At 38.5% G+C, this 22,579-nt stretch overlaps 2 protein-coding genes across 2 annotated transcripts; one reads left to right on the plus strand and one right to left on the minus strand.

Annotated features, from left to right (window-relative positions):
* Positions 1-2,098: 2,098 nt before the first annotated feature.
* On the plus strand, positions 2,099-4,185 carry LOC122022320 (PHD finger protein MALE MEIOCYTE DEATH 1-like; the record flags this gene model as incomplete). Its single annotated transcript, XM_042580287.1, has 2 exons — positions 2,099-2,232; positions 2,320-4,185. Coding segments are annotated over 2 exons (1,611 nt in total), but the record flags the coding sequence as incomplete, so codon positions are not given.
* Positions 4,186-4,545: 360 nt separating this feature from the next.
* Positions 4,546-16,068, minus strand: LOC122022319 (microtubule-associated protein 70-1-like). The gene is made up of 12 exons (XM_042580285.1): positions 15,561-16,068; positions 15,378-15,463; positions 13,965-14,030; positions 13,705-13,875; positions 12,963-13,133; positions 12,719-12,874; positions 12,451-12,597; positions 12,225-12,296; positions 11,593-12,111; positions 11,324-11,517; positions 5,377-5,473; positions 4,546-4,779 (listed from the first exon to the last, which is right to left on the minus strand). Exons 1-11 carry the CDS (start codon positions 15,805-15,807, stop codon positions 5,437-5,439), a joined length of 1,866 nt encoding a protein of 621 aa, XP_042436219.1. The 5' UTR covers positions 15,808-16,068; the 3' UTR covers positions 4,546-4,779; positions 5,377-5,436.
* Between the last annotated feature and the right edge of the window lie 6,511 nt (positions 16,069-22,579).

The following is a 22,579-nucleotide window of genomic DNA, read 5'->3' on the forward strand; positions in this document are numbered from 1 at the left end:
GAAGAAGCTGAACAGGAATAAGTATATTTTAATCATTTAAATTTGATTCATCGTCACAATGGAATAGGATTAATGTGAAATTAGCTTATATAGGAGTTCATTAGATTTGTATTCATGAGCATTTTTTCTTGGTATAATACTAACTACTCTATGGTTACCATTAATAATAATATTAAAATAAAAAAAATTGATATGAGAAAAGTAAAAAAAAGAATGATTCTTTTAATTTCTTTTAACTATCCCAATAGTCGCGCATTTCAGACTCCTCTTAAAAACTTCTCTCTACTATCACAAAATCATTTTTTTTTAAAAAAAAAAAAAAAACCCACTGTTTTTAACTTTAGTATTTTTTTTTTAATAAATCTCATCCTAAGATTTTAAGATAAATTCACCTAGAATATGGGAAACAGTTTGATAATGAAAAATTTATAATATAAAACGCATAATATAAACCTCCTGGTAGATACTCTAAAAACTTCAAGTGCGATCCAGATGTAGCATAGACGATGAACATATGATATCTTTAATGTAATGGTCAGTAATTGATTTTCAGAAATTGACGATCTGAAATTTATCCCGTCATGCGCCTATGACTTGTGTACCTGTATGAATCTCCCTCCATATCTGTGGGGTCGGCACTAGAAGGACCGCTAAAGTAGCGGATCTACCTTTTTTTTCTAATAATTTCAAGTGCATCCCAGAGCTATGGTGTCATAGTAGAATATTTTGATTGTCATCTAAATATTCACGGTTCGATCGTCAACTATGATGTATTTATAGAAATTTTTCCTCCAAATGAAAGGTACAATCAAAAGATGCTAGGCTTTTAGATTAATCATCGTGTGTACTTTTCAATTTATCCTGATGACCGATGAAAATTTTTTATGAGATCGAATCGATCATCCCGAAAGATATTCAATAAGAATAACTGAAAATATAATTGAGTCGCTAGGACCACCTGGACACCCACAATTGATCCGATCCAATCATCCAAGATAGCCAATCACGTTAACTGAAATTATTTTTTTTTCTAATAATTCCGAGTGCCCATTTGATTTTAGCCCTAAGCTCTAACATTATCTTCCCTCCCCAAGAGCTCTGATATGGACGGCTGCGATCGGAAGTTGATAGAGCAACAGGATTGTATGAACACCGTCCGATTTCACAATTCGAAGGTCGCTCGATAATCCTCCGGTCTCAATAGAAGCAAGGGCGAATTTCCAACATTAACCCTATCGAACGATTCTGATTAGCGTCGAGTGACCATTAAGATCTGGGCATTTAGGTAATTACGAAAGAAAGCGCGCCTTCGAAGATACCACCGCCGGCGAGACGCCAGAGCAAGGAGAGGACTAAATAGTGCGGCTCCGGAGGCTAGGGCGGAGGGGCCGATGCTGACGTTGAAGGGGAATCCGGCTTCGAAGAGAAAAGCGAGATCAAAGGTTTATGGGCTGCGGACCTTCCTCGACCCAGGGTGCCCGGCGAATTTCTACGAGGCGTTCCGCGATAACATCCGGCATTTCCTCCGCGAATGCGCGGACGTGGAGGAGCGGACGACGGCGGGGATGCCGACCTGGTGCACGCTTCTGGTGGATGAGCGGTGCGGCGCGGTGGTGCCGCTCTACACCGTCGAAGAGAGCGCCTACCATTCCGCCACCCCCTTCTGCGACTACTGCCGCTGCAGCGGTAATCTCTCTCTCGTATTGCAATTTGGGTTTGTTTAGGGTTTTCGATCTTGCTTGTTCTGTTCGATTCCAAATTGAGAAATTTTTAGGCAGTCTATCCCCAATTTCTCTTGATCGTCTTCGAATGACGACTCTTTCGATCCGTGATTTAGGTTTTCCAGATTAATTTGCTCATTTCGAAGAAAGGTCGGCTTTTTTTTCCATCTCGATTGCTTGGATTGAGGATTTCTGTGAAGTTCCATTTGGCTCTGATTCTTGTTGGTTTTTGACGCGACGGTGATCATTCTTCGTTTGGCATCGCAGGATGGAGCCACCATTTGGTGTCGAAGCGGCGTTACCATTTGATCATCCCGTCCGATAACGACTGGGACAAACCCCTGCGCTCCGACGCCTTCTTCCTTCACAACCACCTCTTTCACGCCCTCCTCCACTGCAATGGTTTCGGCCACCTCATCTTCCTTAACGGCCGTGAGGGCGGCTCCAAGTTCATCTCCGGCAGTCGCATTATGGACCTCTTCGATCGCCTATGCACCGCCCTCCGAATCCGGTGAGTTGTTGAGCAGGACGTCAGTCTGTTCCATTGGACCTAGCAAATTTGCCATTTTTCTTAGTATGTGGATCGAATTCTTGCCAGGGCTGTGTCGTTGGAGGACGTGTCGCGGAAGGGATCCATCGACCTTCGCCTCCTGCTCAGCTTGTCCCATGGTGCGCCTTGGTTCGCTCGCTGGGGCTATCGATTCTTGCGGGGAAGTTATGGCGTCACACAGGAGGCCTACGACCGCGCCATTCGCTTTCTCGCGTCCCTCGACCTCGATGACCTCATCAAGAACGTCGCCGACGGCGCTCAAAATCGAGAGCTTCGACGCATCGTTTTCGCCTACCGGAATATGTGCCTGCCTGATCGCCACACTCCGCCGCTTGTCACCGTCCGCGACCTCCTCCGCTTCCTCCTCGATCTGAAGCGCCGGCCGCCTCAACAGACACCGCCAGCCCTCAAAACGCTGCCCCCACCACTCCCGCTCCCTCCCACGCCCTCGCCCCTGCTCCTGCCCGCCTCCTCATCGAGGAGGTCGACCAAAAAGACTGGAAGGAAGGGGTGCCGCGACTTCGCGAGGGTCGCGGCGGAGCTGCAGAGCAGGTGGCCCGTTCGGCGTCTCCATACTTCTGCTCAGGTGGTGGTGGATGCTCTCAAGAAGCACGGGAGGAGAATGACGCGGCAAGAGGTCCGGGAAGCCGCGCGGTTAACCATCGGCGACACTGGTCTCCTCGACTTCGTTTTGAAGTCCCTCGGCGATTGCATCGTTGGCGGCCACATTGTGCGCCGCGTTTCCAATCCGGCCACAAGGGTTCTCGAGTTCAGTTTGGAGGAGATGCCATCTACAGTTGTGGCAACGGAGCCGGAGCCAGAGCCGGAGCCTGGGCCGGAGCAGGAGCAGGAGCAGGAAGTAGTTGAAGTGGCAAGGCCTACATGGCACAGTGCCCGGCAGGTGGAAAGGGACCTTGCGGCATTGTGCCGGGGGCTGTTGGCTGCGCAGCCAGAGGCGGGCGGGATAGTGATGCACGCCAAGCACTGGGTGAAGGAGTGGGAACTGCAGGACGACGTAGACGACCGGCTTCGGTTTTTGGTGATGTGGATGCCGAACCCGGAGGAGCTGCAGGAGCTTACACGGCTGCTGGCGCCGCCGGAAGTGGTGGTAATGGAGGCGACGGCGTCGGTGGGGGAGCTTATGGAGGAGGCGGAGACGGCGCTAAGGGACACGTACTGCGCTCTGGAGGGGTTCACGGCGGAGGAAATGAAGGGGGTGGAGGGGGAGCCGTGGGAAGCGGTGCTCTTGGGCGGCGCGGAGTCCGGGTCGAAGATCTGGGTGCGCGGGGAGGGGGCCGACATGAACTGCGATCTCATGTACGAGGGTGGCCCCGACACGTGGTCGGTTGGCTGCGCCTGCGGGGCGCGCGACGACGACGGCGAGCGCATGGTGGCCTGCGACGCCTGCGATGTGTGGCACCACACGCGCTGCGCAGGCATCCCGGACGGGCAGCCGGTGCCGCCCATCTTCTACTGCGCCAGGTGCCGAAGGTCAGCGGTGGCGGCCGGGGACATGATGGAGTAAGAAAGCTCCGGGCTGCCGCGACGGTATCTTCCCGCTGCCAGGGAGAAGACGGATCAAGAAATCACCGCGGATGGGTCCAAAGACACGGCTCTTCTGCCTTTTTGAGCTGGAAGCCATGGCTCTGTTCTGCTTCTAGCAAGTGTCGATTGTTGCTATTCATTCATTTGTTCATTTTCTTAGCTGCTGAAAGCATGTCGGAACCGGCGGCACATTGGAGCATTCCATGAGCCATTGTAAGAGTGAAAACAAAACAAAAGATATATGAGATTGCATTGTTCTTGGTGTAAATGAATTCGTCATGGATTCTGTAATACCATTTTGGATGAAGAGCAAGGTTTCAGCCTTTGGGGCTGATTGACTTGATGAATTAGGATCAATGCAAGTTCATGGTGTCGGATTATGGTTAACTGGAAGGCATCAGAAGAAGAAACAACTTTTTTGGTGGAGTTACTTAGCTGGACGTAAAATGGATTCATTGAATTAGGAGGATTTGAACGATCTGCCTGTAGCTCTCTTGCTTCCAATCCTCCTACGACGCACAGAGCAGGGATAACACACGTACAAGTTTCTGTCATCATGATCGTCCATGGCTCCAGAGCCAAAAGAGGAAAGAAAGTCTCATTGATGGAGTTGAGTGAGACAAAACATTCATTCCCATATCTTCCCGTTTCGAATCCAACATCACAGCGTTTCAAGCCTACATCTCCAGTCGATAGGTAAATGAATTCTAGACTTTATGATCCTTGAAGTAAAGAAAAATCAAGCTCGTGTTAATAACCTGGATAGATAAAATCCTTAAAATGTTTGAGACACCTTATAGAGCAAACAAATTTTACATTTGAGCAAGTGATCGTTGTACAGGAAGATGTTTAATCACCTGCTCCAGCTTTTTGTACCACTATTTTTTACAACATATTACTAGCCTTCCCAGCTCCCAAATGTTTTCGATCAATGTTGGCTCTTGGGTTACATCTTCATTGGCTCTGCAAGAAAAGCATAGCTGCGTGAAATTTTGTTTGACTAATGTAACACTAACTAAATGGTCAAAGTTTGAAAATAGGAACACTAAAACTCACGAACTTCTCATAAGAGTCGCGCCTTATGGAACGAAAGGAAATACAATCACATGAATTTGTTCAAGGCCCGAGTAAAACATATCTAAACAAAGTAGGGAGTTCGATACAAATTTAAAACCAATCAACAAAAACACACAAATCCAAAATTATACCAACTTAACATGTCTGGAAAAGAAGTAAAAAATCAAAAGAGACTACGATGCTTTGGCATCTTGCAAAATGCCAAATATATACTAAGTTGACATTCCTGGAAAATAAGTGAAAAGCAAAAGAGATTGTGATACTTTGGCATCTTGCAAAATGACTAGGATGCACCGGGCTATACAAACAAGGCATATTGTCCCACCAAAACAACAGGTCATGGAGTTAGCAAAAGGCAAACCCAAGCATCACTTGCAGTGGCTAACTACAGTTGAAATCAGGCGCAACTACTTAACGCTGGTGCAAGGTTGGATAGTGCCAGGTTCAGTCTAAAAATATAAGAAAATAAGAAGGGAAGTATACCGCAGAAGAAGTAGCCTAATGCAGAATCTCTTAGATACTTTTAGACCTTGTATTTTGTTGTCAACGGTTGCGAATCAATCCACTTCGTGGACCAGTCCTGAAATTGGAACATAGCCGTAAGCCAAAAATACAACATAGTTATACATACATTACCTTAATTTTGAATTCAAAGTAATACAAATCTAGTTCATTACACTAGTATGCAAATGTTGTTTGTATTCAAATGTTAATACTGTGTACAACAAAAGCAGAAGAGTTTAAATAAAACAACATGCTTAAGAAAAATCCTTGCTACATTTAAACCCAGTATGACCATTGTCATTAGAAGCCATAAAGAATAAAAAAGACACTCAAGAATTCACTTAGTGATAATTTGCAAATAAGCCTTCCATATCCTGAGAAAACTATCTCATACGGCTAGTTGACATAATTCATAATCATCATCAAACCATGTCAGCACCAATTATTTGAGATTGGCTGCACAGATTTGGCATCATTGACATTTGATAAGGTCAAATCAAAAGGCAAATTAAATGAACCAACCACATGCTACATTTGTGTCATATCAAAGGGTGCCATACAAGTGAAAAGGAAGAAAAGATCTGACTGCATCTTAAAAAGAATCAAAAGCAAATTAATCATCCAACATACATTTTCTAAGAAGGAAAACATAATTTGAATTTACTTTAAACAAATGTTCGTAGTAGGAATAAGTATTATCCATTTATGAAAAATTAAATAGTGAAAAACTATGAAGTTTTTTTTATGAGGCTTAGTCCTCCTACTCCATGCCCCAAGAATGGTAAAGAATCACCCCAAGCACCAGAAATGGCCAATCTGCAAACATTTCCAAATTCAATCGATTTGTTGCAGTAAGAATTTTATACACAATCTATACAGTGAGGGATTATATTCATGATCAGGGCCTATAAAACCTACAAAAGAAGTAATTGCCAAACTTTTATTAAAATTATGCCTGATAAAAAACACCAAAGCCTTGTTAGATCATATCATCATGAAGCCATGTTTCACCCAGCTCTACATTGCATAGGTTGAGCCATTAGTAATAATCAAATCAATAATTAATTAATTGATGTTTCTTTGGATTCCCAATACTCCTAACTCCTACTTTCATGGATTCAACTCTTCTAAATACAAAATGCAATCTCAACCTAATTTCTCTCATTTTATCAGCGGCATGTTACCAGACCACACATCTGAGGTTTCATATTTACCAGAGTAAACCACAAGTTAGAATTTACCAAATAACACACCTCATGACCCTTTAGTGGGCAAAAATTTTTGATAACCTTTCAGTAGTCAAAATCAACAAGGGCATAACTTGACTCCTGAGATCAAGAAGAATCTGGTGGTCTTATTTTGTTATTTTGATACATTGAAGTGTTTTAATTAACACACCTTGATGGCCATTTTGATGGCCTTCAAGTGGTCAATTCCTGTGAGCCTGACTAATCAAATTGTCCTATTTTGCCACCTTAACCAAGAAAAGGTCATCAAGGCATTTTTGTCAAAACACTTTGATGGTCATCTTGAGATCTTTTAGTGATTCAAATAGAAGGAATTAATAGACTCATGGGAGCATTATGAGTGCAATGATGGCCTTGTATTACCATTATGACCACTACAAGGTGGTCAAGAGAGTCATCAAGGTGTTTTGTTAAAACACACTGGTGGTGTTCCAATCGTCAAAATGACAATATGAGATCACCATTTTGTTCATAGTGCTCCCAAAAGTTCATGCTCCTGACTTTTTAATTTTGATAACTAAAAGGCTTCATGGTCTTTTAGTGGTAAAAAGGTTGATGATCTTGGTCCAAATCAACAAGGACATGAATCAATTCCTTGAGCATGACAAATCCAATGATGTCTTATGGTTAAACCACATTCATAACCACCTTAAGCCCTTTTCATGGACATAATCCCATTTGATTCATGAAGCTCTCAAGATTCAATTTGTAGCCTCATTGACTTTAACTACTGAAAGGATATCAAAATAATTTTAAAAGTTGCCTTAAAATATAAAATGTGCTGTCAGTTAAAATACGGGAGAATTTTGAGAATAAGATGTGCTCTTTGGTAAATTCTAACTTGTGGTGCATCCTTGAGTAAATAGGAATCTTTTGGGAGCGCCCTTTAGTAAAATGTTATTTTATCATTCATTGAAACTACACTCAAATTTTTAAATTTAGCATATTGTATTTTGTCTAATAACTCCACATATCCATCTTCAGATTCTCATCTTTACTAATTTGCTAATTGTCAGAATATATATTTTGAGCATATCTAAGTAGGGATGTAAATGAATAAAATGGAGCTTTATGCTCATGCTTACCAAGCTTGTTTAGGCTCATTTATTAAACCCTAAACTCAAGCTTTTTATTGAGCTTAACAAGAAACATTATTTTATCTATAATTTAGTTAAAACATTATGCTCCTTTTTGACATAGTATAAACAATATAAAAGTATTGAATTTGTAAAATATGTATTTCTTTATATATTTGAATCTAAAACTAAAAAAGCCAAAGTTGAGCTTTGTACAAGTTATAAACATGTCCATTCATAAATTGCTTTGTTCAAACGAGGCAAGCTCACTAGCGTTCAAGCTTATTTATTTATTTTATTTTAAATGTTAAACGAATACAACAAAGCTCTTATCATGTTGAATGTTTAGCTTGCTCATTCATGAACATTTACAACACAAAAGTCCAAAACTAAGAGATAAAATAGCCCACATTCTAAAGTCAACAAAATCATGCCTTGATGTACTATTTTCATGTGTTCCAAAGATCACTTATAAGTATTCATTATAAGAATGTCCCGATTTATTCTACACAAAAAGTAAAGTTTGTCCAGTAGTAAGAAGTGTTTGGTTCATAAGAATAGCTATTATATTCCCTATAAATTCCCATAAAATAAGTATTCGTATGTTTGATTGCAATATGAAGTGAGAATATCAATTCCCATGGAATTATGATTAGAATAGCTATTCCTAATGAGGAATCAAAATTCCATGGGAATAGCAATAATAATATTCCATGGGCCAAGACACTTGGGCAAGCAGATCATGACAAGCTGGTCAGGTGGAGCATGAAGACCAATCATGCTAGATGGATCAGATGAACCAAGCAAGCAGATTGATCGGATTGGTTGGATAGAGCAAGTGGAGTGGTTAGACTTGTTGAGCAAGGCAGGACAAGCGAGTTCAACAAGTCAATCAAATTGTGACGCTAAACATGTTCAATGAGCCAGCAAAACTAGGAGAGTGGAACAATGAGCCATCCTTGTCTATTTCAATTGGCAAACCAAAGGCACCATTGAGGAATAGGATCTTTAATCATACAATTATTGCATTTGCTAATGAAGGTTTTCATAAGTTAAAAGGTCAATGCAAGGAAAAAAGAAAAGTTGAATGCAGTGTTAGGCATAGACATCACCAAATTTGTCTAAACCAATGAATATAGTTCATCATCTTATTTTTCATGAGACCAGATTGTTGCTGCAAGTGATGTGAAGCATCTTCACCACCCATGTACCTTGATAAGCAGAGGATGGTACAAGAGGCCATCTAGAAGTGATCCATCGAATAAACAGTAGAATGTGGTAAGAAAATAAGCAAGGGTTGTTGTATTATTGTGGACATAGTTGACATAATAGGTATTAGTTTCAGCATAATCAATCAAAAAACCTACGTATCAGCTGTATCAAATTAATAGAATTGATGAAATCAAAATTCATAGTAAAATAAATAAAGTGAAAATATACAAAAAAAAAAAAATGTTTAATGTATGAGATAGTGACAATAATTCAAAACCCCTAAGTATTCCATGAAAGTATATCCTTATTTTGTCAAATGTATCATTGAGACATTTTGTTATATTCCAAAAACCTAAATAAGATTTAAATAAATATATTAGGAATTATTAGAAGCTAAAGGAATTAAAATAAGGATTTTACGACCGAGCGAAGTAGTTTAAAAGCTAATATAAATATTCTTTGTCCAATTTTGAGGATAAAGTGGGGTTAGGTCAATTTAATTTCTCTTTGGGCTCATAACGGATTTAAAAAAGGGTTTCAGGGTTGAACTAATTTTGGACCAAATTACACTGGTCAAAAATATTTTTGTTGACTGGTTCAATTCACTAGGTTTATTTGGATTAGGATTTAGGACTTTTAAATGCTCTGATTATTCCTCCTCTCCCTAATATAGTGAGAAGCACATAACTCCTTCCTGTTCTCCCGTTCAGTGAGAGCAGAACGGGTTAACTCTTCTTCCTTCTCTCAAAGCCATTTTGATGCTATGCGCTCCTTGTGATTTCACTAGAGAGAGCTCCTCTCCTCCCCTTTCCCAAGGCAGCTTCATTGATTCTCTCCTGAACTTCTCAACCTCGTGCAAAAGCCCCAGATCATGCCACTACTGCTGGTTACGGATTAAGCTTCTGTTGCTTCCGATTCACCTAGGTGTGGGAATCCCCTCAAATGCCAATTGCTCCTCTTTCTTCTTAAAAGCCAACCATTGCTTGAGATCCATCGGTTGGCCTTTGTTGCCCCTGTAGCCAAGGTTCTCGCTGTTGTTTGCTGTCTACTACTACCAATAGTCATGCAACCTCATCTTTGCCTCACTGAGAAAAATTGAACCTTTTCCCTTTATAGCTGGAAGTTGATGCTACTTCTGCAACCATGAATTCCTATTCAAATAGGTGAGATTGTGTTCCTTTTCATATAAGTCCCTCGTTGCAATAAGTATGAAATTCATGCATATAGCATTGTTATAACATGGTGTTTTCACTGTTTCTCTGCTGGAGCAGCACCCAAGTGATTGAGTATTAATCTTAGCGAAAGGGAATGCCTTCATCCAACTACAGTAGCTTATTTCTAGTAATTTCAGTAAATCTCAGTGAAGGTAAGTTGTTTCACCCTCGTTGAATTGGAAAACTCACAATAAAGGAGTATCTAGATCGAGATACCTAATTTGATGGGAAGTTTCTATATTATCTTATTTACTCGCCTGTTTGGTTATTGTTCATATAGTTCCTCTTGGACTATGTTTATTTGCATTGAAAATGTACATCATATTAGATAGATTTACGTTTAATATGTAGATGTTGTACTTTAGATGTGTTATGCAATTTAATTTTTGTTGTTAATTGATGTGGACTAGAAGGCTACAATGGTTAGAATCTGGATGTAAACCTAAGCATATCCTCATAATTGGATGACTTTATTGTGAATCTGGATTATACGGCAGATATTTTATTGTGGATGATCTCAAACCATTTAGCACTTATACCAATCTTTCTACTTTGACCATGCATTTGCCATGGGTGAGTGTGATGTATTAGACACAGGGACTACTTTCAATAGTCAATACACATGTAGGAGTACATGCGGATATCATTATCTATTGAGTGAGGATGGAAGAGTGCAGGGTTCATGCTTATTGGACCAGTCCCACCTCATTGATTGGTATTAGTAATTTGCATTAATCAAGTGATTTTTGAGTTAGTGGTGGAGTATTTTCTTTTCTTGAGGTTGCTAGTTATTATTGTGTTATTCATTGTTTATCTTGTTAAATTAATAATATTTATCATTGATATCAGAGGCATAAAAGTACATTGATTATCATAATTTTTTATTATATCTCTTAATCAGTCCCAATTGCCTTTTCCTAAAGTTTCACGATATGACTTATGAATTTAATCCCTTTATAATTAGTATAAAATCTTATTTAGCATTTCTTAATATATCAGTACTGATTTTTCATCATTTATCATACATCTTAATTATACTAAAACTGTATATTTATTGAGGCATCAATTTTCAATGATATCACAGAGCCACAACAATAACATGAAGAGCAAGATTAGAATGCAGACCTTAGAAAACGGATCATCAAATATCACACATAAAAACCCCAAACAATTGTACCTTCCAGGCAGCATTTGAGAGCTAGTAGATGGACCCTTGGAACCACTAGCACTGAGTCGTTTTGACTTGCTATCTTGTTCTTTCTCCACCCGCATAGCAGCCACCTCTTTCTCCATTGCAGAAACTTCCCTTCTCATCTTTTTTGCCTCCACTTCCATTGCTTTAGTCAGCGTATCAACTTTCTTGGCCAGCATCTGATTTGGAAGTTGAAGGATCAGCAAGAAATTGGATGACTTTAGAGCAGGAACTTGTTATGACAGGCCATTTACCTCAATTGCATCATCCTTGTCCTGTAAGCTTTGGTCCTTCTCGTGGCATGCCTTTCTTAATGTAACTACCTCCTTCTGCAACATGTCATACAATAGTCCAGAGACACAATCTTCTGACTCAACAATAGGAAACTCACAGGTTTTCTCAGATGGGGTTTCCTTCCACCTATTAGGTAAGAGATTATCACTGGTTACATCAGAAGATCTATTTAGTGACACACCTGTACCATTCCCAATGACTTTAGGAACCAATGTTCTTGTCCCACCATCAAATGACTTTGATGCCCCTTTAGCATGTTTCAATACCATGGTACTAGAAACAGAAGATCTCATCTGAAAAGATGGTCTCTTAGATAGGAAGCCATTAATGCTCTTAGAATTATTCTCAGCTCCACCAAGGGACTGGCGACGTAAAGGACCATTACCTACACTCTTTCCCTCTACACAAGCACGGATTATACCACTACCTGGCATTCTCAATCCCTCTTCCAGAACCTTAAGCCTCAATTGGAACTTCTCCTGAAACACCAAAAGGTTTTCAGTCACATAGATTGTCACTAACGAAAAAGTTTAAAACATAACATGTAAATTTAAAATGTCAAATCTTAGACATCCAATGCTAGGCGTTGTACTTTCAATTGAGCTTCAGATCTTGCAGTCCTTTCTGCTATAGAAAGCTTATCCCGAAGTTGCTGCATTTCACCCTGTAAAAATGTTTGTGGCAATATTTATAATAAATATGGAAAGATGGGCATGTAAATGGAATCTTCGAAAAGACTAGTATAGTCTAGAAAATAAGAAATATCTCCAAACATAACATCTGAACTTGAACAAAATCAAGGAACAGTTAAATCTAACCTGCATGAATCTACGTTCCTCAAGCCATTGTTTAACAGGCATTACTTTGTCACTAGCATCTTTCCAGTCATTTGCCACTACCACAGCAACCCTGTTAGCTGAAACCTTGGCTCGAGAGAGTTCTCGGTCAAGTGTTTTCATCTCTTCCTGAATAAACAAATAACAGAATGATGAGGGGGAGAGTTCCAACTATGCTATAATGAGTTAAAAGAGTTGACAACTTTTAGGAGCATCATCATATTGATTGTGGTAAAGCTAGATGTATTACACTCATTTCCTGAACTTTCCGTTGGTAATCTCTAACAGCATTTGCCGCTGCACCACCAGCAAGAACAGCCTCCTCTAGTTCTCGCACTGTTTGGCCAAGCTTTTCAACCTCTGCAACCTTCTGTCGATGCATTTTATCCATGATCTTGTTCTCCTCCTGAAGAATAAAATGAGTGCATAATTAATTTTTAATAGAAGTAGGGCCAAAAGAATTTTGGCCCAAAGATTGTTTCATAAATGAATACCTGACAAATCTCAATCTGTTTCATTAACTCTTGATTCTTGTTTTGCAGGTCATCTACCATGGCAGCTTTTGCTAAAGCAATTTGTACAGTCCTTTCTGCTTCCAATAATGCAGCTTCCTTTGATTTGGTGAGTCGATCTAATGCCCTGTTGTCATCCTGTAACTTTGCAATCTGCAAAAGAGAAAAACAATTGGATAGGAATAATAAAGAGGGAATATATCATACAGTTTACGCTCTTTCTAGACTCTTTCTGCCAATACATGAGGAAGCCCAAGGTTTATATTTGAACAGAATAGGTGCTATCAACTAGCAGAGTATTAACCCTTAACAAAAGTGATAGATATGGCAACAACTTACAAAATATCTAAGCTTACAGAGCACACTAAAGCCAAGCTCTAGCAGTTACAGAAATCCAACTGATAAGACTTGATACCTTTAACAAATTTGGTTCAGGGCAAAAGTTAGTAGATGGATGTTACAATAATAAATGCAATTAGTTCATGCAAAAAAGGGATAGCCAGCAGTCACTCAAATTGCATAGAGAATTATCAGTGCATAAATGAAGCAAAAAAGGAAATAGCTCACAACGGATTTTAAAACATTCGAGTTGTTTATAAACTTGAGACAAAGTGGAGGTTATTTACTGATAATAGCTTGTCATTCTTTTTAAATTTTAGGGCGACGTTATGTCCAAGAAATTGACAAAATAAAATTTTGCATGAGCAAGATTTCAAAGGAATACCTCCTGCCGTGCTAACTTCAACTCTGCCTCAAGGGGTGCAAGAATAGCTTCAATAGGAGGCATATCATCATCTTTTTCAGCTGCATGGACCCTTCTAAGTGTTGCCTCAGCTGCAAACTGGGCGGCCAAGGCTGATCTCTTTTCATCATTTATCTTCTTAATTTCAAGATTCTGCATGGTTACTTCTCATTAACACTTCTTCATTATAGAATCATATATGAAAATAAGAGGGAAAAGAATATTAGGAATTCTGCAAGTACTCTGTTTTCTAGAAGTGATTCAGTTAGCTTGAGCTTTTCATCCATCTTGATCAATTCATCTGTTAGCTGACAGTTGAGAAAGGAAATCAGAATGCATCCTATTGATATCATCATTATCTTATATTTAATTGTATAAAAATGAGAACATAAAGGAAAAAGAGAAAGAAATGCAACAACTTGGAGGGAAAACAAATTCTCTGATAATATGCAAAGGCAAAGTAATGCACAATTAAATTAATAGAAGTCAAGGTTATAAATTTTTTTAGTAAAACCAATTTTAATGCATTTCCATCACTATAAAAATTTTATCCATGAATGTAAACCTGAAGTAATAAGATCCAATCACATTATCTTTAACAAAATCAAAATTAGTATGCCATATTTAGAATCTCCAAGAACCTTCATTAATTTTTTTTACTAAAGGCGGAAATGATTTAGTTCTTGTAGATTTCCAACTAAAAAACATATTGACAAAGATAACCAAGACGTACAAGGTGTAAAAGAAGAAATTAACACAACTATTTCATCCACCAGTCTAAATTTGATAGAAAAGTCACTACCTGATGCAAATTAAATAATAATAATAATAAAGCACATTTCTGTTGAAAGTGTTATTCACTCTGCACGTACTATCAAGCTGACATGTAAAAACATGAGGATCAGAAAGAGGGGAAAAATAACTTTTTGATTCTCGATAGAATGGGATTGCAAACTAAACCCTTGAATACAAATGAGAAGGATAGAAGATATGAGGGATGGACGAGGTTCATGTTGTTTAGTTTGGAGTATGAATTGTTTTTATTGTTTATTTCTTTGTTTATTTGAGAGGAAGACTAGAAGGATTTGAACTTAAAATGACACTAATACATGTGCAATTGTGGACAAGGCAGTCACAGGTATGATATTGCTGAAGAAGCAAGAGTATTGCAGTTGTTGGCATGGTAGCTGATGGCTATGTAGGAAAAAAACATTTGTAGAAAGATTATAGTATAGTTTTCCCAAAGGAAAGAACAATATAGTCATTCGACAATGCAAGAACTTTCCATCCAATTTATGCCTACATTTGGATGAAAATTGAGCTAAGAAAAAGCTGGAGACTTTAGCAGTGTTGTTTCGCCTAAAGGTTTCCGTCTAAGTAAATATCCAAAAAAGGCATCCATCAGTTATTTTCTATTTACTCCTTTTCATCCGCACCGTTTCCCATGAAAGTAAATGAAACAGATAGCTTTCATGCAAAACTAGATTCACATTATAGTTGAGAACAAAAAATTAGCTGTTTTTCTTATCTATTTTATGACAATAATAAGGAATGAATTTAAAAAAAAAAAAATCTAGAAAATGATTCCAAGAAAACAGGGAAAGATCATAAGCAACAAACCAATGACAGAGCGGGAAATTAATCAGCCTACTGACCTCTTCCACTGCCTTCTCTCTAGCACGTTCAGACAACCTTAGAGCTTTGATCTCTGCCAGTGCTTCAGACAATTCTCGATCTTTGTCTGTAAACCCCCAGACACAAGAAACCAGCTTACACAAAAAAACTCCAAACAAAATAAAATAATGAGAAACACGCAAAAATAAAAAACTGCATTCCACCTCTCAATTCGTTCTCGAGCCTATTGAGTTCGACCTTCACCGGATCTGAGCCATGGAGAAGATTAATGAACTCCTCCACGTCCAAGTTAGGCTTCATTGAGGCCCTTCGCCTCAAAGCAGACGCCGCCCTCCCTTCACCCTTGAATGAGGCGGACGCCGTCAGAACCGCCGCCGACTGCGGCGGAGCATTAGCCCCGACGCTGCCCACATAGATCCTCTCCCCAGAGTCGTCGTACCGACCTGACATCCTGGATCTGATTGTCTCACATTTACCAGGAGCCCACTTCAAAAAGAACAAAGAAAAAAAACGGGCATGTGATCTCAACGCCGATTCACGGAACTAGCGCTCTCCCTCCGCCACCTCCTCCGCCGAGAGATCTTCCGAGAGCTTCGATTGCCTGCGAAAGGAACCCTAGCTATGCCTCTTCCTCCAATCGCCCCCGTCCCGAAGCAATGCGGGATTTGGGGGTGTATTAACTAGGACACAGTGAAAGCAACCGGAGAACGCCACTATTATGCTAAGCTACCAATTACCATATACAAAAATAAAAATAAAAATAAAAATAAACAAAATAAAATTTCCTTTTACAAATATTTGAACCAGAGAATAAAAATTGCAACGATAAAACATACAATTTGCAATTCATTTCGATAGGGCAAATAGTGCAAAATCATAAATTGATTATGGATCATAAACAACAGATCTGTCCCATAAATATCTAATTAATAATACAGTCACACAGAGAATCGAGGTGAACGTAAAACCACAGAGTAATTGCTGGTTCTCGTGATAACATAAATACTCACTCATTACTCATTGTAAAAAAAAAATATTAGTGATTGTGCATAAATTACTCTAGATTTATCCCGTAGAAAAGTCGTCTACTTTTATTTTTAAAAAACAAAGCTCTTCCCCCTGAGCCTGCCTCTCATCTTATCTCACTTCAGTCTTTCTTTCCTATTTTAAATTACAACTTCTATTCTCTTTGAACCAATTCTGATAGCAGAGGCCACGTGGCAGGCCTATGACTCAGCCAACGCAGAGTTGGGTCAGTCTGATTCATGGTCGAGCTCAACCTGAGACTCAAGGTCGAGCTCAAATCAAGCTAGCCGAGCTTAAAACTGAGATCGAAACAAGCCAGTAGACAAGGCAGTGACACGGGACCATAGGTTGACCTAAGTTGATATCGATGGGAGGTGAGAGACGTGGCACAGATAATATACAAAGTTCACATGTATAAAATTATCATCAAATAATAAAATATTATCCATTGAAATATCCTTTTTTGAAATTTATTTTGAATTACACTTAATGGCTAAATATCAATTATAAACCTTTTATTCGTGACTTGTTATGATTTGTGAACTGGAGTCCACCGCTGCGCGCCAGCCTCATAGTGAAACATCTGATCATTTTATGCGATTCATTTAAAAATATCATACAAAATTATTATTTATTAACTGTCACATATGTTTGTACAAGTTCTAAAATTGTAGAGTAGATGTAGAGATAATCAAAGTATTGTATCTTAAAAATGGGGCTAAATAAAATCAAACTATACTTGAAAATAAGCGAGCACTTTACGCCCGAAGAAGAAGGAAGATTGCATTTGCATCTTTGAAATTTAAACTTTTAATTTTATAATTTAGAAGAATATTTTGATGTTTTTATTCTTTTTCAAAAATAAAGTGACCTAGGCCGTCAGGCAACGGCACCGTGGCTTATGACATTGTCGTTTTGGTTTTCGCATTGCGTTTGTAAAACTCTTCTTAATAATTTATATTAGGAAAATGTCAATTTTAAAGATTTAGTTAGACAGTCCAATTTCATGTAAAAAAAAATATTGAAGGTGTCATTTTTCTATTTTGAAGAAAAAATAGAGTATTGATATCATCTATTCAAGTAGAATAATCAATTAAGCTTTATAACTAATAGCCTGTAACTAATAAAACCCTATTTGAGATTGTAAATCATAGAAACTTTTTTTAAGTGATCTAATACTATATATATACTGAACTAATATCTTAGCTCCGCTCCTACTTATCACGATGTCCCATAATCTTTTAAGTGTTATTTCCTATTTTATGACATTGAATCGGGGTAAACCTATTAAGCTATGTGATAGTCAATGGTGTCCTCAAGAGTTTTTGGACCACTTTCATTAACAAACCCTAAGTCTCGAGCTTTATGAGTCAGAAAATTAGATTCATCTCTCGTTACTTCCCTGCATCCCTATGGTATGAAAACACACGTGAGTGTCATAGTCATATATACATAATAAAGTTGGATCATGGATCAATACATCATGTGATAAAAAAAAATGATCAAGTAATAGAAAACTAATGTTAACAATGCATCAGGATACTCCCTCATTCTAAAATCAAAATAACTACTCCATTGAGATGGAGTTACAGTACAAAGGCATGGAAAATAACATTCTATAACTCAAATCAAAGAGAAAAGAGAGAGAAAGCTTAGTCATTATATGTGTTGGTGTCTTTAAATGAACTCCAAGCCCTTAAGAGGATGAAATCTCGAAGGCCCTTTAAAAAGGACGCTCCCCTAAGGTTCCTTGTGTTAGGACGAAAAGAATTAAGATATTTCTATAATGATATGATATTGTCCACTTTAAGTCTAAGTTTTCATGGTTTTACTTTTATTCTATCCAAAATGTCTCGTACCAAGAGAGATATTTTTCCATTACAAGTCAATAATCCTTTTCATTTGTTTTCAATATGGAACTTTATTTGCAACTATTGCAACCCAACAATCCCCATCAAATGAAGAAATGTCCCCTCAAACCTATCCACTTGATGTCATCTGATCCCCACCAGGACTTCCTTGTCCCTAGTTCAACCGGCCTACTAAAACTTCCTTGTCCCTCGGTTCACCCAACCTACTAGGTCTTCCTGTTAGACGCTGCATCAGTTGCAACGTCGGGAAGATGAAGGGGTGCCAATCCTTCATCTTCCTCCATTGAAAGCTAGCCATCAAAGCATCGGTTGGTAACCGATGTTTTGCTAGCTATATAAGATGGCGTCCAAGAGCAATCATGATCGGGGGTGAAGAGCGAGCGAGCGTTGTGGAGGTGATCAGAGAGCTTTGCGAGGAGATCGACGAGCAAAGGGAACACCCAGAGGCTGGGATTTGGTTCGTGGAAGAGTTCGAGAAGGTTCCGTGTGGTGATCTTCTCGACGACAGAAGCAGTGACGTCTTCAGCGGGTCTTCAGTTGCGACTTCGGGAGATCACTGTAAGTGATTATAATTACCTCATTGTTTTATCATTATTTCGCTTTAGTTTTCATGCTCTCAAAATTACCAACAATGGTATCAGAGCATGGTTTTGAAAGCATGGAAATCGACGTGAAAATGCTCGCGTTTTTTCTTCTTCTGTTGCGAAGAAGAAGATGAACAGTTACACTGTTCATCGATTGAATCGATTGGTTAATCGATTCAAAATCGCGAACAGTGCGCATTTTTTTTTTGTTTTAATCGATTGTTCAATCGATTCAAATATTTGAATCGATTGAATAAGGAATTGAATCGATTCAATTGGCGGCACAGTGCCTCACTCATGTGTTGAATCGATTCATGAATCGATTGAAAAAAAAATTCGCGCACAGTAATTTAATCGATCCAAGAATCTCAATCGATTCAAAAATCATGCACAGTGGTTTAATCGATTCTTCAATCGATTAAAGAAAAAAAACGATATGAATAGTGCTCGTTTTTGACGAAGCACAGTATCATTCATTTGCTTGCATGCATGAACAAAAGTGCACAGTAAAAAAACGTGTATAAAATAAAGAAAAAGATGCACGTTTTTTATTCACGTACATGAACAGTACAGAAGAGATTAATTAAATATATTTATTAATTAAAATACATATAGAAATGTATTATTAATTAATAAAGAAATATTTAATTAATTTATGGTTCAATTTATTAAAAATGGAACCAGACCAACTTGATCGATCAAACCCAGGTCTGGTTTAAATTATTAATTGATTTAAGCAGACCAATTTGATTCAATGATACCTAAAGCTGGTTCAAATTATTTGTTGGTTTAACCAGTTCGGTTTATTATTGAATTAATTGGGGTATTTTTTATTACAGAAGTTGGGTTGATCAAATATGACCGGATTAATTCCGTTGTGTAAGATTTGATCATAAAAATTAGATTTGTTCTAATGGATCAGACTTAATCCAATGGGCAATTGGATGAATCAAACGGACCTAAGTTTGGTCAATAAGTCTGAGATTGACTCAAATGGGCTTAAAAAATAACAGAACATAGGTACAATTAGATTAGTTCTAATGAGGACAATAGACTAAGTTTAACATCCGGACTCCTGATTGACCGGTCTAATGGGTCAGTCGACTTAAACTCCTGAAAATCAAGAAGATTTGTTTTTCTTGATTTATAATGATGGTATGCCTGTATAAATTGAATTAAACTAGTTTTGTACTGGTTAGTCAATTTTGTACTGACTTATTTAATTCAATTTTTCAGATGGCACGGACGATTACCACATTGACTCGTCGCGAAGTGCGGCGAAACCATCTCCGAGAGGAGATTCAGGAGATAGAGTATAAGTCTCCTTATGGAGTCGACGGACATGTTAGACGGCTGGATAGACTATTTTGGAAACTTGAGCAAGGAGAGTTTCCAGTCCTGGACAGTTATAGGATCTGAGTATTGATGCATTCATTGCCAGAGTATCCTAGGATAATAGCAGACTATGTATGGGGGCGTCATGAAGGACGAGACATATATTCAGTACTATGTAAGGAACTACTTCACCATATGGGTTAAGAAGAGCCTGAAGAGTCTGAAGAGGACCAGGAGATGCTCGAGGAAGATCCAGAAATGAATCTAATAGAGAATCCTGAAGGTGCCCCATTTGAGATTATCCCAAATAAGTCTAGGTTAATAGGGATAATGTTGGTTGCCACACTAGTGTTTGTCCTAGTGGGAGCAGTGCTCGCTTATCTAGTTTACTAGTATTCTGTTTACTGTTGTTATGTACGAACAATGTAAGCTCATCTAGTTTTTGAGTAATGTAATAATTTCTGTTGTTATGTACGAACAGAATTAAATAATGAAAAGTTATGTTATATGTTAATAAACTTATAAATGATTAGTTCATTTCATGATATGATTTGTTCATATATCCATATGATTGGTTCGTATGAAAAATGATTAGTTCATTTTAATAATGATTCGTTCATTAGATGGGATATGTGTAATATGATTGATCAGTATTGATTAGATCAGAACATACAAATGATGAGTGGAAACAATGTTATCACTTGATTTTGTAAACTAATTCTAATTTACACTGAGTCAATGATTAATTGCACATGTATGAATTACACTGATAATAAATAATTTGTTTATTTATGTAGATCATGACAATTAAAAACATTATAGCTGAACTCAATAAGGGTGAGAAATTATATGGGGATAACTACAAAATCCGGCACCTCAAGATACAATATGTTTTTTAGGAACAAGAAGTTCTAGAGGCTGTAAACCAAATTATGGAGGAACCGGTTGATGGTTCTTCAACACAGCACAGACGTGACCTTGATGCCTATAAGGCATGGAAAAGGAAGGACTCCATTGCTAAGGGAATATTGATTAGTTTAATGGTGGATGACCTGGTGTTTGAATATGAGCCATTACCATCGGCTCATACTGTCTGGGTAGCCCTTAGAGAGAAGTACAGTGGAATCAGTTTGAGTAAGCTCCATCAGCTAACTATCAAGTTTGATAGTTGTAAAAAGCGCTCGAATGTTACCATGGCCCAACATCTCAGGGAGATGGGTAACATGATTCGAGAGCTTAAGACTGCTGGTTATACGTTGACCGATGAACAACAGGTTCAGGCAGTTATCCATTCCCTTCCTGATTCTTGGGAAACGATGAAACAGAACTTGACCCATAGTGAAAGTATCAAGACTTTCACTGATGTCTCACGCCATGTGGAATTTAAGGCGGAGAGGATTGAATCCGCAAGGATTTCGGGTCAAGCTTTTGTAGCTGAAGGTTCTGGTTCCAAGAATGAGAACAAGTGGTTTAAGAAAGGAAAGGGGAAAGGAAAGGAGGCTAATGCTGTTGCTGCGAAAAACCAAATCAAGAAGAAAGGAAAGAAATATGGACAAAAACCTAAGAGCAGGTTGACTTGCTTCAACTGTGGCAAGAAGGGCCATTTTGCTCGGGATTGTACTGAGCCTAAAAAAATTCAGGAGCAACGAACCACGTAGCTCGTGATCGAGCTACATATGTGGAATACCTTCGGGTACCAGCTGGCAACAAATGGATATATGTAGGAAACAATGCAAGAATTAAAGTCAAAGGAATTGACACTTGCAAGCTCAACCTACGTGGTGGAGGCACCTTGTTTCTACATGATGTCCTGTACGTTCCTGAGATTCGACGGAATCTGGTTTCCGTCATTTGTCTTCTTGATTTAGGTTACAATGTAAATTTTTATAGCCGATGTGTGGAACTTCGAATTAACTTTGTGTTAATTGGATATGGTTATGTAACAAATGGTTTTATGTTTCTTGATGTAGAACCAAATAATAATGGTTGTTTTTCAAACATTGCTCTTACTAGTAATGCTGATATTAATGATGAAATTTGGCATGCTAGATTGGGACATATAGGACAAGAATGAATGAATAGATTAGCTAAGGAGAGCCTCTTAGGCACTCATGCTAAGATTAACTTATCTATATGTGAGCATTGTTTTACTGGAAAGACGACTAGGAAACCATTTGGTAAAGCTGTTAGGGTTGAATCATCATTACAATTAATTCATTCGGATATTTGTGGTCCGATGAATATAAAGGCTAGAAATGGGAGTTCTTATTTCATTACATTTATCGATGACTTCACACGTTTTGGTCATGTGTATTTGATTTCTCACAAATCTGAAGCATTGGATTGCTTTATTCGTTACTTGAACGAAGTTGAGAATCAATTGAAACGTAAGGTTAAAACTTTGTG

This window comes from Zingiber officinale, chromosome 9B (genome assembly GCF_018446385.1).
Source record: "Zingiber officinale cultivar Zhangliang chromosome 9B, Zo_v1.1, whole genome shotgun sequence".
In the NCBI taxonomy this organism is placed as follows: Eukaryota; Viridiplantae; Streptophyta; class Magnoliopsida; order Zingiberales; family Zingiberaceae; genus Zingiber; species Zingiber officinale.

What these genes read in the sequence shown, in the direction of transcription:
- LOC122022319 (XM_042580285.1), bottom strand. Translation starts at nt 15,807, where the DNA reads ATGTCAGGTCGGTACGACGACTCTGGGGAGAGGATCTATGTGGGCAGC. An exon ending in GAGAGAAGGCAGTGGAAGAG is followed by an intron (nt 14,031 to 15,377) that starts GTCAGTAGGCTG and finishes CTCAACTGTCAG; the next exon opens with CTAACAGATGAATTGATCAA. An exon ending in AATCACTTCTAGAAAACAGA is followed by an intron (nt 13,876 to 13,964) that starts GTACTTGCAGAA and finishes GTAACCATGCAG; the next exon opens with AATCTTGAAATTAAGAAGAT.